At 44.7% G+C, this 18,849-nt stretch overlaps 1 protein-coding gene across 2 annotated transcripts; it reads left to right on the top strand.

The window, feature by feature from the left end:
* The first annotated feature begins 10,370 nt into the window (after positions 1-10,370).
* Positions 10,371-17,161, top strand: Ccl26 (C-C motif chemokine ligand 26). 2 transcript variants are annotated; one of them, XM_059249134.1, is made up of 4 exons: positions 10,371-10,483; positions 12,408-12,555; positions 12,644-12,752; positions 16,911-17,161. In XM_059249134.1, exons 2-4 carry the CDS (start codon positions 12,459-12,461, stop codon positions 17,002-17,004), a joined length of 300 nt encoding a protein of 99 aa, XP_059105117.1. In that variant the 5' UTR covers positions 10,371-10,483; positions 12,408-12,458; the 3' UTR covers positions 17,005-17,161. The 2 variants fall into 2 exon arrangements, with proteins under 2 accessions (XP_059105117.1, XP_059105116.1); XM_059249133.1 differs by lacking the exon at positions 10,371-10,483 and adding an exon at positions 10,492-10,692.
* The last annotated feature ends 1,688 nt before the right edge of the window (positions 17,162-18,849 follow it).

The raw sequence follows: 18,849 nt of genomic DNA, 5'->3' as shown, positions 1-18,849 counted from the left end.
GCTTTTCATTTGATCAGATATAACTTGCCAAAAGGTAACCTCCCCAAAGTTAGGGTTGAGGAAGGGTTTTGCTTTTGTCTTTCAGGAGAATGAAGGTTAAGGAATCTGAAGAATACTGGACAAATGAGACATCTGAAAAAAAAGGACAAATCATACAGAAAAAAAATGTCCCAAGGAAAAAAGAGTAAATTGGCCTATTGGTATATTACATATCTAACAGGACAAAGTTTCATACATCTTCCTAAATGTTTGTTTCTGCTGTTCTCTACAGACACATAATGCAAATGGCCTTTATGTAGTCCCAGTTCAATTAAAAATTAAAGCTGGCTTTGGAGTTGGATTGTGGCTCTCTCTTTCTCTAAACCCAAGCATACTCGTTAAAAGAAAATGCAAAATCTCTGTATCATGTCAGAAGAGCCACCTGATATGGGACAGAAGAAAAAACAAAATTAAGGGACTGTTCTATTACTATTAATCACATCCTTTGGTTTTTATTTTGATTCTTTAAAACTTTTCTTTTTTGTTTTTGTTTTTGTTTTTCAAGACAGGGTTTCTCCGTATAGTTTTGGTGCCTGTCCTGGATCTCACTCTGTAGACCAGGCTGGCCTCGAACTCACAGATATCCACCTAGCTCTACCTCCCGAGTGCTGGGATTAAAGGCATGCATCACCAGTGCCTGGCCAAAACTTTTCTTAAGGTATGAGTTTTATATCAAATTTATAAGATTAATATATATATATATATATATATATATATTAAACTTTTGTCATGATATTAATGGTCATTTGGAGTACTAATTCTAGAAAAAGGCTTTATCTAGCTTCCTGTACATGATTTCAGGTTTGAGTCTCTATCTGTTTTCTGCAGTGAACCATGACCATGCCTAACAGACTTTGAAGTCTCCAAAAAGATGATGGGACCCCATCAGGACTATGGTAACACCATTAAACTGACAAATACCACTCAAAGATCAGCTTTGGACTACAAACTGCTCAGGACAGTATCGAGATGGCTAGCTGAGATGATACAGCCTCACAGACTATTCTAGCCTGGACTTGAGACAAGCCCTGTTCTTTCACATTATGCAGAGACTGGACAACAAATGATATAGCTACCTCTCCCAGGACTTGACAATTAATCCAAAATTTTTCTTTTCAGGATTCCTTAAAGATGCCTTTACCCCCAGACAGCAGGAAGTAATTTTAAAAACATGGCGCCCACATTCCAAGAGGTGGGATGGGTGGCTTTTGGGCTTTCAGTGGGTTATGGATAACTGTCATTGTTTAGGATGGTTGGTTACATGTTGTTAATTGATAATGGTCAGGAAAAAAACTAAACAAAGGAGATTAGATTCAGGGTTTTTGTTTGAAAAAAAAGAAAAGAAAAAAATGAGGATATAGATAAGAGGTAGATTATTGAATCTGAAAAAAAATGGTGCAGAAATTATAGGATAAAAGGGTAGATTATTGACTCTATTCTGAAAAGAAAAAAGACAAGATATGAATATAATAAGATAAAAAGGTAGATTACTGAATCTACATTTAAAAAGCAACTACTAGTTTTAAATATTTTACATTGGATTGGATTTTTGTATATTGTATACAAATTATGTATATTGACACAAATTTGAGATGGATTTTGTTAGAAAATACTGTACATATATTTCTAATCTTGTTCAAGGTATTGTACCTATACAGTTCATTTAACAATGTAATGCAAATTTCTAGTTCTTGAAAGTTATTATTACCAACTAATTAGGATATAAAGAAATGCAGGTTAGTAGTTAGTCACCTATTACAATCAAACTTGTAGTCAGTTTAGGTATGTTTTCAAGATCAAACAGATATATTTTAGAGAGACAGGTCATCTTCAAACACTTCACAGATCTACATAATATGGCATTTAAGATGTTTTAATATCATAGATTCTTTTTTTATGACTATGAGACATGTCTGCTCCTGGCAGCACCAATATACTTCCAAGAAGATGGTAGGCATCAAAGAAACTCCATATGGAGTTTACTTTCTTTGTGGCAAAAGTTAGCCACTGAGCAAGAAAGTGCCCTTGCCTCAACTGCTGTCAGTACGCTGCCCAAATGGACAAGCAGGACACAAAATAGGATGGTCGGACCTTGCCAAGACAAGGTAGGAAGGCCCTTTAGAAAATCCTGCTTCACAGATGAGCCTGTCAGATATGCTAGACCTGTAGGCTGAAGATGGATGCTGCAACATTTCAGAGGAATCTTGGGTGGCTGTCCAGGCAGCCAGCTGTTTCTGTCATTTCTCACATTTTTGGGAAGTCACTTGCTTGCACTTCCTGCTTACTTAAATATTATTTCCTTCTCAGGTCTCTGAGAGAGTTGAAGACTAGATAATTATAGTTATATTTTTCCTTGTTAACAAATTCAGAAAAGAAACTAAAGAGGTGTAAAGTGTATAATTTTAAAAGACGTCAAATGATAGTTTTCAGTTGGTAATACAGGTTAGGATAGAAAGTGAATTAGGGCTGGGTGGTGGTGGTGCATGCCTTTGATCCCAGAACTTAGGAGGCAGGTGGATCTCTGTGAGTTCAAGGACAGCTTGGTCTACAGAGCGAGATCCAGGACAGGCACCAAAACTACACAGAGAAACCCTGCCTTGAAAATCAAAAAAAAAAAAAAAAAAGAAAGTGAATTAGGTACAACACTTTGGACTCACCAAAATAGGATTTAATGGAGTATTTTTTCTGAATTTGTCAAATGTTTATGGACTGGACATTGCTAATGTAATTCTTGACTATATATATTGTATATACTTATTATACTTATTGTATACATTTTTTCTTATATTAGTTATAACCTTTTATTATTTTAGACAAAAGAGGGGGAAGATGTTGATATATTGTGTACCCTAATAAAATTTGCCTGAAGATCAGAAAACAGAAGAAGCCACTAGATTAAACATAGATGCCAGGTAGTGCTTACCAATTTCCAGATTCAGAAAGAGACCCTGTGTTTTAAAATAATAATAAGGTGTTGGGAGTGGGGAGATGGCCCAGTGGTAAGAGTGCTTGCTGTCTGAGGATTAGGACCTGTGGTGGTCTGAATGAAAATGGCCTCCAGAGGCTCATAGGGAATGGTACTATTAGGAGGTGTGGCCTTGTTGGAGGAAGTGTGTCACTAGGGAGTGAGCTTGGAGGTTTCAGAAGCTCAAGTCAGACCATGTTCTCTTCCTGCTGCCTGCGGATCCAGATGCAGAACTCTCAGCTCCTGCACACCACCGTGCTTCCTACCATGATGATAATGAACTAAACTGCTCAACTGTAAGCCTGTCCCAATTAAATGTTTTCCCTTATAAGAATTGTCATGGTCATGGTGTTTCTTCACAGCAATAAAACCCTAAGTAAGACAGGGCCTGAGACTAAATTCCACATAGAAGTTCCCGCATCCATGCAAAAAACCAAGCATGGTTGCAAGTGCCTGGAGCCTCTGTGGAGCTGAGGCAGGCTGACCATGGAGCTGACTGACCAGCTAGCTATGCTGGATGGAAGGGGAAGCTTTGGCTCAGTGAGAGACCCTATCTCAAGGGAATAACATAGAGAAAAGAGAGGAACTCACTGATGTCCTCCTCTGGCCTCTTCATATTCATGTTCATGTGTTTGCACCCACACCCTCCCACACTCACTCACACACACACACTCACTCTCTTACACACATTCACACCCACACCCACACCCACACACACACACACACACACACACACACACACACACACACACACACACACGGGTGGAGAGTGATTGAGGAAGACACCTATAGCCATAAGTTTCTCCAGTCCTACTCAGCCCCCCAGTCCCGCAGCCAATTATAAAATAATCACTTAGAGGCTTAATATTAATTGCAAATTATGTGGCCTATGGCTCAGGCTTCTTGCTAACTAGCTCTTATAACTTAACTCAACCCATAACTATTAATCTGCTTATCACCACGTGCCCCATGACTTTACCTGTGTCCCATTACATGTTGCTCCTTGAATGGTGGTTTGGCATCCCCCCGACTCTCCTTTCTCCTTTCACTCTCTCTCTTGGATTTTCCCACCTGGCTCCATCCCGCCCTGCCATTGGCCAATGCAGCTTTATTTGTTAGCCAGTGGGAGTAACACATATCCACAGCGTACGGAAAGACACCCCACAGCAGACACCAAATGTGGTCTAGCCTCCACACAAATGCACACTTGTGCGTACACATGCTCACACATGCGCACACACATATATACAATAAATAAACATAAAAAATAAAAGTAAAGACAAAAAGAAGACATGATATAGCTGAAGGCAGAGCTCAATTTACTGGGAACGGACTGAGCACCCCGCCCCTCCCCAAAGTGAGCTACCATTCCTAAACATGCCATTGATCTCTGTCAGCTGCGTGACAGCGGAAAGTGATTTTCCAGTAGTTAGAAAGGAAAACAGAAGTCCCGAGCAAATGAATTGAAAAGGCAGTTATAAAAAGGAGAAGTATAAGCCGGGCGGTGGTGGCGCACACCTTTAATCCCAGCACTCGGGAGGCAGAACCAGGTGGATCTCTGTGAGTTCAAGGCTAGCCTGGGCTACGGAGCGAGATCCAGGAAAGGCGCAAAGCTACACAGAGAAATCCTGTCTCGAAAAAAAAAAAAAAAAAAAAAAGGAGAAGTATAAATGGACAGAAAACACGTGAAAAAAATTCAGTATCTTTATATAGCCACCAGGGAACCGAAAATCAGCACAGCGAGTTTCCATTTCACACTCCTCAGAATGGCTCTCACTGGGCAAATAAACAACATGGGGCCATCTGTCATTCCAGTTCCAGGGTGTCTGCTGTCCTTTTCTGGCTTCCGCAGGTACGGGGCACACACATGGTGCACAGACATACATGCAGCCCAAACACCCACACACATAAAGTAGTAAAATAAAGATTTATTGAAATACACATTTATACATAGAGGGCTTCATTCAGCTTGACTGACATGTGTAGGTCAGAGGACGGCCTACAGAAATTGGTTCTCTCCTACTCTGTAAGTCTCAGGGATCAAACTCGGGTCTGCAGGCTTGGCAGCAAGCCCCTGTACTTTCTGAGCCATCTCGCTAGCCCATCGGCTTTAAGGAAGAATGAAATCATGCCATTTTTGAGAAATTGGATTATCATAGTTAGGGATACTATTGCTGTGATGAAACGCCGTGACCAAAGAAACTTGGGAAGGAGAGAGGTCTATTAGGCTTAAGCTCATAGTTCATCATGAAAGGAAGTCAGAACAGGAACTCAAGGCAGGAACCTGGAGGGAGGAGCTGATGAAGAGGTCATGGAGGGGTGCTGCTTACTGGCTTGCTCCTCATGGCTTGCTCAGCCTGCTTCCTTTTCTTTTTTTTCTTTCTTTCTTCCTTCCTTTCTTTCTTTCTTTCTTTCTTTCTTTCTTTCTTTCTTTCTTTCTTTCTTTCTTTCTGTTTTTCAATTTTTGTTTTTCAAGACAGTGTTTCTCTGTGTAGTTTTGGTGCCTGTCCTGGATCTAGCTCTATAGACCAGACTGGCCTTGAACTCACAGAGATCCGCCTGGCTCTGCTTCCTGAGTGCTGGGCTTAAAGGTGTGAGCCACCACCGCCTGGCATCAGCCTGCTTTCTTATTGAAGAACCCAGGACCACCAGCCCACGGATGGCACCACCCACCATGGGCTGGGCCCTCCCCCATTGATCACTAATTAAGAAAATGCCTTACAGCCTTTAATCCCAGCACTTGGGAGGTAGAGGCAAGGATATCTCTGAGTTCAAGGCCAGTCTGGTCTACAGAGTGAGTTCCAGGACAGCTAGGACTACACAGAGCGACCCTGTCTTAAAATTTTTTTAAAGAGAAAGAGAGAGAGAGAGAGAGAGAGAAAGAGAGAGAGAGAGAGAGAGAGAAGGAAGGGAGGAAGGGAGAAAGAAAGAAAAAGAAAGAAAGAAAGAAAAGAAAGGAAGGAAGGAAGGAAGGAAGGAAGGAAGGAAGGAAATGCCCTCATGGAGGCATTTTCTCTTTTTGAGACTCCTTCCTCTCTGATGACTCTAGCTTATGTCAAGTTGACATAAAACCAGCCAGTACATGAATAGAACTGTGGGACTAAGATGAAAAGCTATATTTAAACATCTATATGCATATGTCTTAGTTAGGGTTTCTACTGCTGCAACGAAACACTGTGACCAAAAGCAAGTTAGGGAGGAAAGGGTTTATGTCATGATATATTTGTAATCTAAGAAATAAAGCTTGCCTGAAGATCAGAGGACAGAGCCAGCCACAGAGTTAGCCATAGAGGTCAGGCAGTGGTGGCACACTCCTTTTATCCTAGCACTCGGGAGGCAGAGGCAGAGATCCGTTTGGATTTCTGTGAGTTCGAGGCCAAACTGGGCTACATGAGAATAATCCAGTCTAAAAGAGAAACAGCCAGGCAGTAGTGGCACACACCTTTAATTCCAGCACTTGGGATCACATATCTTTAACCCCAGCACTAGGAAGGTTGAAACAGGAAGTGATATTACTGGGCAGAGAAAGGAATACAAGGCAGGAAGAGACAGGAGCTCACTCTCTTTGAGAGGATCTTCCAGGCTGAGGAGTTGGTGAGGTAAGAGGTGGTGGCTGTGGCTTGCTCTGATTCTCTGATCTTTCAGCTTTCACCCTGGTATCTGGCTCTGGGTTTTTATTATAAGACCATTTAGAATTTGTGCAACAGGTTTATTAGGCTTACACTTCAGCATTGCGGTCTGAGCAAGTCACAATGAGCAAGCCAGTAAGCAGCACCCCTCCATGACCTTTGCATCAGCTCCTGCCTCCAGGTTCCTCCCCTGTTTGAGTTCTTGCCCTGACTTCTTTTGATGATGAACTATGATATGGAAGTGTAAGCCTAATAAACCCTTTCCTCCTCAGCTTGCTTTTGGTTATATTGTCTCATTACAGCAATGGAAACCCTAAGACACTAGGCAAACACTTTACCAACTGAGCCACATCCTTAGCCCTAGCTCCTAAGTAACTTCAAGTCCACTGGAACACACTTATATACTCAGGAGCCATGGGAATTGCCAGGCTGCCATATTTGCCTGGGAAATCATGTCTCAGAAAAGGAATGACCTAATGAAAACAGCTGCATGTCTCCTAGGCAACTGGCAGTATGCTTTTGTGCTGTGAATGTTGCAATCCCTAGACTTGTGTTTCCCCTTTTGGGCTCCTAAAAGTTTGAACATGGTTTTCTGGTCTTCAACTGTGTTTCTCCTTACCTACTCGACTGTGATTTATCCATTGTTCTGGTATCCTCTGTTGTTAGTTGTTTTATTACTCCTTTGGGGGCCCACCACCCAGCTCCCAAATCACACACAGAGGCTTATCCTTAATTATAAATGCCCGGCCTTAGCTTGGCTTGTTGCTTGCCAGCTTTCCTTATTTTCAATTTTTCCCATCTACCATTTGCCTCTGGGCTTTTCCTGTTTTCTTACTTCTGTAAATCTTACTCTTACTTTGTGGCTTGCTATGTAGGTGGGTGGCTGGCCCCTGGTATCCTCCTCCTTCTTTGGCAACTTCTTTTTTTTTTTTTCCAGAGCTGAGGACCAAACCCAGGGCCTTGAGCTTGCTAGGCAAGCGCTCTACCACTGAGCTAAATCCCCAACCCCTCCTTTTTTTTCTTCCCCCAGATTTCTCCTTCTATATATTCTCTGTGCCTGCCAGCCCCACCTATCCTCACCCCTGCATTGCTATTGGCCATTCAGTTCTTTATTAGACCACCAGGTGTTTTAGACAGGCACAGTAACACAGCTTCACAGAGTTAAACAAACGCAACATGAACAAAAGTAACACACTGTAAAATAATATTCTCTAACAATCCTCACTTACCTACAGGACCATTTTGGATAGAGGCTGGGGGAAACCTACTTGGAGGTTCGTTTTCAGGGTAAAAGGGGACAAGACCCTGAGACTCTTCAGAATGAGGCAGAAGACAGATGACACGTCCAGCCTTAGCTTTGACCTTGGATAAACCAGTTCCTCTCTCTGGATCTCCATTTTCTTAGACAGCCAAAAAGGATAAAAAATAAGCTCGGGCTGGAGCAACAGCTCAGCGGTTAAGAGTAAGAGGCTGCTCTTGCAAAGGACCCAGGTTGGATTCCCAGCACCCACAGGGCCACTCAAAACCCCCTGTAGCTCCATTCCAGGGGATCCAGTGCCCTCTTTGGCCTCTGAGGGCACTGTGTATATCTGGTGTACAAGACATGCATGCAGGCGAAACACCCACACACACAAAATAATAGAATAATTTTTAAAAATAGCCATCTCTCTCATAGAACTGCTTTGAAGAGTCATACAGTTCCTTGAAACAAGCAAACAAGGTCTGTCTTTAAAATATCTTTTTTATTATTATTATTATTTTATTATTAATATTATTTTTTTGGTTTTTCGAGACAGGGTTTCTCTGTATAGCTTTGCGCCTTTCCTGGATCTTGCTCTGTAGACCAGGCTGGCCTCGAACTCACAAAGACCCGCCTGCCTCTGCCTTCCGAGTGCTGGGATTAAAGGTGTGTGCCACCACCACCCGGCAATTATTTTTATTTTATGTGCATGCGTGTGTTTGTCTGTGAGTATGTGCCTTATGCATGTCAGCACCCACAGAGGCCAGAGGAGACATCAGATCCCTGAAACTGGAGTTAACAGGCAGTTAATTGTGAGCCAGCCCCATGTGGTTGCTGGGACCCAAATTCAGGCCCCTCCACAAGAGCACCAAGCACTCTTACCTGCTGAGGCATTTCTGCAGCCCCAAAAGTCTGACTTCAGCTGGATCTGGTAACACACATCTGTAATGCCAGCACCTAAGAGGCTGAAGTAAGAACGTCTTGAGTTCAAGTCCAGTCTAAGTTAAATAGTGAAACCATACTCAAAGAAAGCCAGCATGTGGACTGGGCTGCCCTTTTCTTCTGTGCTGTGCTTTGAAAGTGAGATGTTCTCTCCCCCCACCCCAACACACACAACACCCACACACACCCTACCCAGACCCGTGTCTTTGAACACAGGGTACCTGGCTGGTGGTGGTTTGGGGAGATTTTGTTTTGTTTTGTTTTTGTTTTTTCGAGACAGGGTTTCCCTGTGTAGCTTTGGAGCCTGTCCTGGAACTCACTCTATAGACCAGGCTGGCCTCGAACTCACAGAGATCTGCCTCTGCCTCCCGAGTGCCGGGATTAAAGGTGTGCGCCACTGCCGCCCGGCTGGTTTGGGGAGACTTGGGAAGCCTTTGGGAGATAGGGCCTGACTGGAGGAAGAAGGCGATGGGGAGTGGGGTCTTCCAGATCATAGTGGGGATCCACTTCCTCTCCTGTCTCTGCTTTTTGATACCCTCAAGATGTGGATAACAACCTACTGCTCTCCCAGAGGAGCCAAGTTCAGTCCCCAGAACCCACTTCAGGAGGCTCACAACTTCCTGTAACTACAGCTCCAGAGGACCTGACTCCCTCTTCTGGCCATTACAGGCAACTACACTCATGTGTCCATACTCACACACAGACATACACATAATTTAAAATAAAAATAAATAAAAATAAAAATAGTCAGGCATGGTGGGGGCATACCTTTAATGCCAGTACTTGGGAGGCAGAGGAGATGGATCTCTGTGAGTTTGAGGCCAACTTGGTCTACATAGTAAGTTCCAGGCTAGCCAGGGCTATATAGTGAGACTCTGTCTCAAAAAATAAGTCTTTATTAAGTTCTTATTTCCACACATAGGTACATTGAAGGGTTAGTGCTTCAACATATGAATTCGGGGGATGGGAATACACTAGTCTGTAGTGATATATTGTGCACCCTAATAAAATTTGTCTGAAGATCAGAGGATAGACCAAGCCACTTTAAACACAGAGGCCAGGCACTGGTAGCACACACCTTTAATCCTAGTACTCGGGAGGCAGAGATCTGCCTGGATATCTGTGAGTTCAAAGCCACCCGGGCCTACATGAGATTGACTCAGTCTAGGAGAGAAACAGAGTCAGACAATGGTGGCACACGCCTTTAATCCCAGCACTTGAGATCTCATACCTTTGCTTGGGAAGCACACACGCCTTTAATCCTAGGAAGTAATATGGAAGTAGGGAGAAAGGTATATAAGGTGTGAGGAGACAGGAACTGAAGGCCTTTCAGGCTGAGGAGTCCTAGAGGTGAGACGTGGCAGTGGCTTGTTCCTTTGTCTCTCTGATGTCTCAGCATTTACTCCAATATCTGGCTCCGGGTTTTGTATTTAATACCATTTAGAATTCGAGTAACACCATTCTGTAACACAAGAGACATAAGGGAGGAAGCCTGGACAAGTGAGCCAGTCTATTCCATCCCTGTGACCATGACAACAGAAGAATTTTAGAAGGGTATCCGTGGCAGCAGAATTTCAAATAGCTGACCAGACCTTGGGAAGCATCCCAGATGGGGGTTTCTGGCACATCCATACAAATGTAACCAGATCGCAGCCAGCAACCTGGAGGGTATGGAGCAGGGAATTTAACCATAGGGGAGGGTGAGCTGGGAACAGAACAGGACCCAGAGGGGCTGAAATGATGGATATGCTCAGGACTCGGGGTGTGGCACAAGGCTCTGGGTTGGATCTTCTGCACCCAAAAAGGAGAGAAGGAGGAAAAGTAAGAGGACCACCTCAAAGCCCTGGACAGAGCATTTGCGCATGATTGCTGAGAAGGTAGATTCCAGCGGAAGCCCATTTATGGACACACCCACTACTCGGAGGGATTCTGATTCATAAAAGAAACACAATGATCACTAACCGTAGAAGGATAGTCATAGAGAGAACCTATACACATTTAATCACATTTTTAGAAGTTGTATTTTTATTTTTACTTTTTATGTGTATTGGTGTTTTGCCTGCATGTATGTATGAAGATGCCGGATCCACTGGAACTTGAGTTACCGACAGCTGTGCGCTGCCATGTGGGTGCTGGGAACTGAAGCTCGGTTCTCTGGGAGAGCAGCCAGTGCTCTTAATGTTATTTATTTGTCGGTGTTATTTACTGGGCTCAAGAAAACACGAGGTACAACAGAACCCACTATAAGAGTTTTTATTAGGGAAGGGAAAGAGTGGAGGTGGGTAGGCCTACAGAAAAAGAAAGGTAGGGGGGAGAGGGAAGGAGAGAGGGAGGGCGGGAGTAGGTAGAGCCTGCTCTTATAGGTCACCTCGTGCATACATATATGGGCCTAAGTAGCTATGCCATGAGTATAGATTATGTGACTACACTGCGCACTGATTACAGAGGACCTAAGGCCCTGGTCCTAAGCATTTTGCCTGACTGCTGACAGCACACGCACAGTCATGTGACTCCAGAAGTGGCTAGGAATAACAACACTTAACTACTGAGCCATCTCTCCAGCCCCTAGAAGATTTTTTTGAAGAGCAGGCTGGCCTCAAACTCAGAGATTCACCTACCTTTGCCTCTGGAGTGCTGGGATTTAAAGGGGGTATGCTCCCAGACCTAGCTGAATTTTTAGAAGAATTTAAGAGTATGGTTACATGTATAGCTATCCTGAACTGGGATGCACTAGGTAATAAGTTCCCTGTCATTGGGAGCAATCAAAATAACCCAGATGGCTAAAAGGGAGGTGGTTTGAAAAGGGTTGAATCTGGGCATGGAAAGACGGCTCATTGATTAATAACAAGAACTGCTTACAGAGGACCCAAGTTCAGTTCCCAGCACCCACTTTGGGTGGCTCAGGACCATCTATAACTCCAGCTTCGGGAGATCCAACATTCTCTTCTGGTTTCCATAGGCACCTGCACTCACCAGTACATACCACCTCCCCACACACATGCACACAATTACAAATTTAAAATAAACCTTTTATTTGTTTAAAAAGAGTTAAATGATATATAATGTCCCATCTCAAAATAGATTTGGTGATGAAGACCTGTAACGCCAGTTCTCAGGATGGTAAGGCAGGAGGATCACAAGTTTGAGGCCAGCCTGGGCTACACTGATAAACTTTATCTTAATAAATAAATAAACCTGGGCAATGGTGGCACACATCTTTAATCCCAGCACCTGGGAGGCAGAGGCAGGAGGATCTCTGTGAGTTTGAGGCCAGCCTGGTCTACAAAGTGCATTCCAGAACAGCTAGGATGGTTACACAAAGAAACGCTGTCTCAAGAAACCAAACAACAACAACAATAACAAACAAAACAAAACAAAACAAAAAAACAAGGTGAGGGTCTGGAAAGATGACTCAACCGTTAAGAGCATTTACTCTCTTCCAGAGGATCTAAATTTGGTTTTCAGGACCCACATCGGGTGGCTTACAACCATCTATCACTCTAATTCCAGGGGATCCGATGCCCGTCCCCACTCCTACATATACACTCAATACTTTGTCTTCAACCACAAAATTCTCTGGAATGTTCTTCAGGTACTGCACAGCCTCATAGAAGACAAGATAAGAGGAATTCAGGAGACATCTATGAAGAGCCCAGGCCCATGGACCATGAAGACCGTCTCTTTGAGTTCCATTGTTCTCCTGGCCTTCTTCCTCGGTATCCACCTTGGAGCTGCCGCACGTACGTAGCTGATCTCCCGCTCCTTTCCCCCCGGAAGCTCCTCCTCCGGAAGGGCCGTCTCAAGGTCATTCTTCTCCGTGGTTTTTAGAAGAAAGCGACAAGCCTTGCTGCCTCTATTACAGCCACCATGTGATCCCGTGGAACTGGGTGCACTCCTATGAGATCGCCAAAGGCAGCTGTCCCCAAGATCTCATGGTGTGAGTATCAGGTCCCGCTGCATCGGCTGCGCGTCACCCGGCAGGGGCTGGGTAGATGTCCACAGTGATGAACTGGGCGTCGGGGTGGGAATCTGGGAAGTGAGCGTCTCAGTTTTGTTTCTTGTCTCTGGGATAAAATACTCGGATAGAAGCAACTTGAGGGAGAAATGCCAGGCTATGGTCTGTTCCAGTTTGCTTTCTGTGGCTATAATGAATAGCATGACAACTTGGGGACAAGAGGGTTTATTTCGGGTTAACACTCCGTCACTGAGGGAAGTCAGATCTCGAGGCAGGAACGGAAGAAGAGAACATGAAAGAACGCCACTTACTGAGTTTGCTCTGTGGCTCATGGTCTCTGCTAGCTTTCTAGGCCCACCTGCCTAGCAATGGTCTCACCTAGGGAATGATGCCACCTAGAGTTGGCTGGGTTCTCTCACATCAATTGTCAGTGAAGACATTTTTTTATCAGATGTGTCCACAGACCAATATTGAGGCAATTCTTTAATTGAGGTTTTTTTAAGATGATCCCAGGCAGCCGGGCGGTGGTGGCGCACGCCTTTAATCCCAGCACTCGGGAGGCAGAGCCAGGAGGATCTCTGTGAGTTCGAGGCCAGCCTGGGCTACCAAGTGAGTTCCAGGAAAGGCGCAAAGCTACACAGAGAAACCCTGTCTCGAAAAAAAAAAAAAAAAAAAAAAAAGATGATCCCAGGCTAAGATTACACTGACAACTGAAACTAAGACACAATCCATCATTGCTGGTAAGTCAAGGTAGCAAAATCTTGAAGCAGCTAGTCATAATTATATTCACAGTCAAGAGCAGAAAACAATTAATTTGATGTATGAATGATAGAGCTCAGCTTGATTTCTCTACTCTAATATAGTTCAGAGTCCCCAGCCTAAAGGATGGTACCACCCACAGTGGGCAAGTCTTCCCACTTCAATGAATATACTCAAGATAGCCCCCCACTCCCCGAGACTTCCTTCCTAGATGAGTCTAGATTTTAAGTTTACAATTAAAACTAACCACAAAGCTAGGTTTGTGGAAACACATGTGGCTCTGAGCTAGTTAGATCCTGACTTTCATACCACGTAGCATGCCATGCTCTCACAGCTAGGTATAAAAGCAAGAGGTAAACACCGTGACACAAGTTTGTAATCTCAGCACTCAGAAGGCTGAGGTGGAAGGATCATGAGTTTGAGGCCTACTGGGGCTACGCAGTAAGACCTTGTAGCACGAATCCTAATTGGTCTTAGTAATAAAAACCTGGAACCAGAGATTGGGGTCAATACTGAAAGGTCAGTAAAGAAGCCAGCCACTAGAGAGACTTTTTTTTTTTTTTTTTTTTTTTTTTGGTTTTTCGAGACAGGGTTTCTCTGTGTAGCTTTGCGCCTTTCCTGGAACTCACTTGGTAGTCCAGGCTGGCCTCGAACTCAGAGATCCGCCTGGCTCTGCCTCCCGAGTGCTGGGATTAAAGGCGTGCGCCACCACCGCCCGGCCTAGAGAGACTTCTTATCTCTACCAACTCCTCAGCCTGAAAGGGAGCTGAGCTCCTGTCTCTCCCCACCTCATATTCCTCTCTCCGCCCAGCCATATCACTTCCTGTCTCCACCTCCCTAGTGCTGAGATCAAAGGTGTGAGCCACCACTGCCTGGCTTTGTTTCTCTACACAACCTTGTGTAGCCCAGGGTGGCCTTCAGCTCCTGATCTTCCTGCTTCCTCCTCCCAAGTGCTAGGATTAAAGGTGCGTGCCACCACTGCCTGGCCTCTATGGTTATCTAGTGGCTGGCCACCCTCTGATCTTCAAGCAGGTTTTATTTTTTAGAGCACAAACAAATGTGAGATGGTTCAGTAGGTTTGCCAACCAAACCCAATCATCTGAGCTTGTTCTCCTGGCTCCCTGTGATGGAGGGAGAAAACCTACTCCCTGCAGACTGTCCGCTGAACTCCATATACGCACTATAGTATCAAAAGCCCCTCAGGTGCCGGCCTGAGATTTCTCCTAGAGTCCCGGGGAAGACGCTACGAGCAGCATGGGTTACTAATCTGAGGGATATCAAATGAATCAATCTACTGATATGAAACTCTTTAGTCCGTTCACTTTTATTCTTCTGAGACGAAATGCTATCTACACAGCTCCAGTTCTGTTCTCATACTCAGCTCCTCTCTGCCCCTTCTCCTCTTGTCCTCTCACAGTTCTAAGTTTTTTTTTCCATCTCATTCTCATCTTCATCTTCGTCCCTCTCTCTGTCCTCGTTCCTTCCTTTCCTCTCCCCATGACCCATCTCCATACCCTACAATCAGCAATACTCTGGCCCTGCCGCTTTCTGGTCGGGCGGGCGGGCTAAGTCTGCTGGGAGCTAGGAAACCTGCCTCATAGCTTGATGCACCTAGTATGAAAAAGCCCTTTTGTTCTGAGTTAATTGTTGGAGAGGAAATCTGGGGGTGCCACTAAGGCTGTGTAAGAAAGAAGGGCCTGAGCTTAAATTTGCACAAGAAACAAAGCTATGTCCCTAACAGCTGCCTGGCCTTGGCAGTGTCTCCGTATAGATATTTACCTTAATTCAGGAGACTAGCAGGTGGCCTGAAATGCTTATTCTGTCTGTCTTGTGTCCTTGGATGTAGCTAAAGGAGATATCTGATTTTAATGCTAAGAAAGGAGAAACAAAAAGCCTGGAAGCAGGAAGCCTTGCCTGTGTGGCCGTTATCCAAATACCTTAGTTGTACACGCCCAAAGACTGACCAATCCACACTGTTTAGAAGTTCTTGGGAAAAAGAATCAATTGGGGAAGCTATAATAGCACACATGAAATTCATAGCAGAAAACAGCTGATATATTCACAAAGCCAAAAGACACCAATACGCCTTGAGCCTTGGCTTCCTCTGGAAAGTCCTTGACCTTCCAGATGATTGCTTTTGTTACAGTCAGCTGAATTCCTGCTTCATATTTTTGTGGCCTGTAGCACTATAGCAAGTGTGTTCCCCCCTCCACAATAAATAAAATTTAATTTGAAAATATAAAAAAGAGGATGAAGTAGCATATTCATATGGGGTCTCTTTCTATCCTCTAAAATTCTTTGTGCTGAGCTGTGGTATAACTCAGTGGTAGGGCATTTATTTAATATTATGAAGCTCTGGATTATACTCTCAGTGCGTGCGCATGCATGCGCACACACGAAAGATTAAAATTGGTTGGGCAATAGTTCTATAGTCTATAAATATACTGAGGTCTATTAACCAACAAGTACTTGTCTTTTAAGTTTTCGTTTATTTATTTACCTTACTGGGGATTGAACCTAGGGCTTTCTACATGTTAGGCAGGTGCTCTACCACTGAGCCACCCTCCACCAAAGCCCCTCACTGGGGGATTCTAGGCAAGAGCTCTACCACAGAGCCACACCCCAGCCCCTCACTGGGGAATTCTAGGCAGGTGCTCTACCACTGAGCCACACCCCTGCCCCTCACTGGAGGATTCTAGGCAGGTGCTCTACCACTGAGCCACACTCCCAGCCCCTCACTGGGGGATTCTAGGCAGGTGCTCTACCACTGAGCTACAGCCCCAGCCCCTCACTAGGGGATTCTAGGCAGGTGCTCTACCACTGAGCCACACCCCACCCCCTCACTGGGGGATTCTAGGCAGGTGCTCTACCACTGAGCCACACCCCTGCCCCTCACTAGGAGATTCTGGCAGGTGCTCTACTGCTGAGCCACACCATCAGCCCTTCAATGGGGGATTCTAGGCAGGTGCTCTACCGCTGAGCCACACCGTCAGCCCCTTCAATGGGGGATTCTAGGCAGGTGCCCTTATAGCTAAGCTATAGTATCATCATCCCTAGTCACGTCAAATATGTGCTTCATAAGAGTGTGTGAATTATGTCTCAATAAAGCTGTTATATTGAAATGAAAGCTAGGGTCCCAATACAGATTACTGTCTGGCAACTAGACCTTATGAGACATGATTCCTGGGGTCTGTGGACCTGAGGGTCTGTGGATTCCAGGGGAAATGGAGAGGAGAAGCAGGATCAGCAGGGGATGGGACACGAACAGAGTGCAGCAGTTGTGTTGAAAAGGGAGAATACTAGTCAGACTAACTCACCTCCTCTTTCAAAAGCTTCCTAAGCCAAGGATGTCGACATTCACTTCTTATCTCTTTTCTACAGATTCACTACAAAAAGAGGTAAATTCTGTGTGCAACCAAAGGCCAAGTGGGTGCAGACATACATTTCTTTGTTGGAAGCCCAGAAGCATCTGTGACCCTGCTGGATTTTCAGCCCAAGGATCTTTGACTTCAGTTCTTGGCTCCTTTGCCCTCGCGGAGCCTGATGAATTCCTTTAGACAGTTCGTAGTCCTGGTGGAAGGAGAACATGGTTTCCATTAGAGGTTTTTAAAATAAAGATTTGATTTCACTAAGACTGGCAAGATGGCTCAGTGGGTAAAGGCACTCGCCACCAAGTCTGACGACCCGAGTTCAATCCCTGGGAGCCAACTCCTGAAAGTTGCCCTTTGACCTCCGTGTGTGCATTATGGTACATGTGTGCGCGTGCGCGCGCGTACACACACACACACACACACACACACATACACACAGAGAGAGAGAGAGAGAGAGAGAAAATAAATGTAATTTTAAAGAGATTTGACTGGCTAGGCATAGTGGCATACATCTTTAATGCTGGTACTCAGAAGACAGAGACAGGGCAGATCTCTTTGAATTCGAGACCAATCTGGTTTATATAGTGAGTTCCAGGCCTTCTAGGACTACAAAATGAGACCCTGTCTCAAGATGATGATGATGATGGATGATAATGATTTAGACAATGAGATAGATAAATTTTGTCCTCCAGATGTCCACACACAGGCACAAATACCTGCACACAGGCACAAATACCTGCACACATGCACGCATACAACACACACAGGGTCTCTCAATCAAACCCAGAGCTCACCAATATGGCATGCTCCGGGGATCTCTTATATCTACTTTCTACGCCTGGAATCCTGGGCAGGTCACCTTGCACAGCAGTAAAAATGAACCAGCCAAAAACAAAGAACACTTAAATACTATCAGTTCCTTGAACCGTGAACCTGGGACATCTTTCCATTTGTGTTTCCTTCAGTATCCTTTACTAGCAATGAATAATGGCTATTCTCATGAGGCCTTAAGGAAGTACTCGTTGGCCAAGCTCCTTGGTTCTTATCTGAGGTATTTGAGTTTCTCTGCAAACAGGTATTGAGATAAGAATTTACATGTATTTGGGAATTGATCCACAAGAAATCAGTAGGGAGAGGGGATATGAGATAAGGAAAAGAAGCAATAAATGTGTGTAAACAAGGAAGTTATGGGAAGTAGCGGCAGAGAGATCAGGAGTTTAAGGCTACACCACCAATTCAAGGCCAGCCTGGGCTACACTAGACCGAGTGTCAAAAACCCAAACCTAAACCAAACCCAACAAATACGCCTGAGGCTGGGGTCTACTGGTGGAGTGGTTGGCCAGCATGCAGGCAGCCCTGCTCTATCCCCCAAATCTGATACAATGGATGTGGTGACTGGTGCACCTAGGTCGAGGCAGGAGGATCAAGAGTTCAAGGCCGTGGGGGCTGGAGAGATGGCTTAGCAATTATGAGGGCTTGCTCTTACAGAGGACCTCTCGGGACCCTCATGGTGGCTCACAATCATCTGTAACTCCAGTTCCAGGAGATCTGATGCCCTCTTCTGACCTCTGCTGGCACCAGGCATGCCCATGGTGAACATACATAGATCATGCAAGCCAAACAATCATATAAATAAATAGATAAACGGAAAAGAGTTCAAAGTCATCCTCAGCTACATAGAGAGTCTGAGGCCATCCTGAGCTACATGACACCTTAACTCAAAAACTGAATAATTAGAAAACAAGAGGGCCCAGAGATGTGGCTCATCCGTTAAGAGCATGAACTGCTCTTCCAGAGGACCTTAGCTCAGATTCCAGAACCCACATTGGTAGCTCACAACTAACTGCAACTCCAGCTTTTACTGACACCCTCTTCTGGCCTCTGCAGGCCCCTGCACTCACATGCACACAGACATCTATATGTCATCTATATGCACATTTTCATCTATA

Source organism: Peromyscus eremicus, chromosome 23, assembly GCF_949786415.1.
Source record: "Peromyscus eremicus chromosome 23, PerEre_H2_v1, whole genome shotgun sequence".
Lineage (NCBI taxonomy): Eukaryota > Metazoa > Chordata > Mammalia > Rodentia > Cricetidae > Peromyscus > Peromyscus eremicus.
Note: the sequence above shows the minus strand (reverse complement) of the source record. Positions and strands in the feature narration are given on the sequence as shown.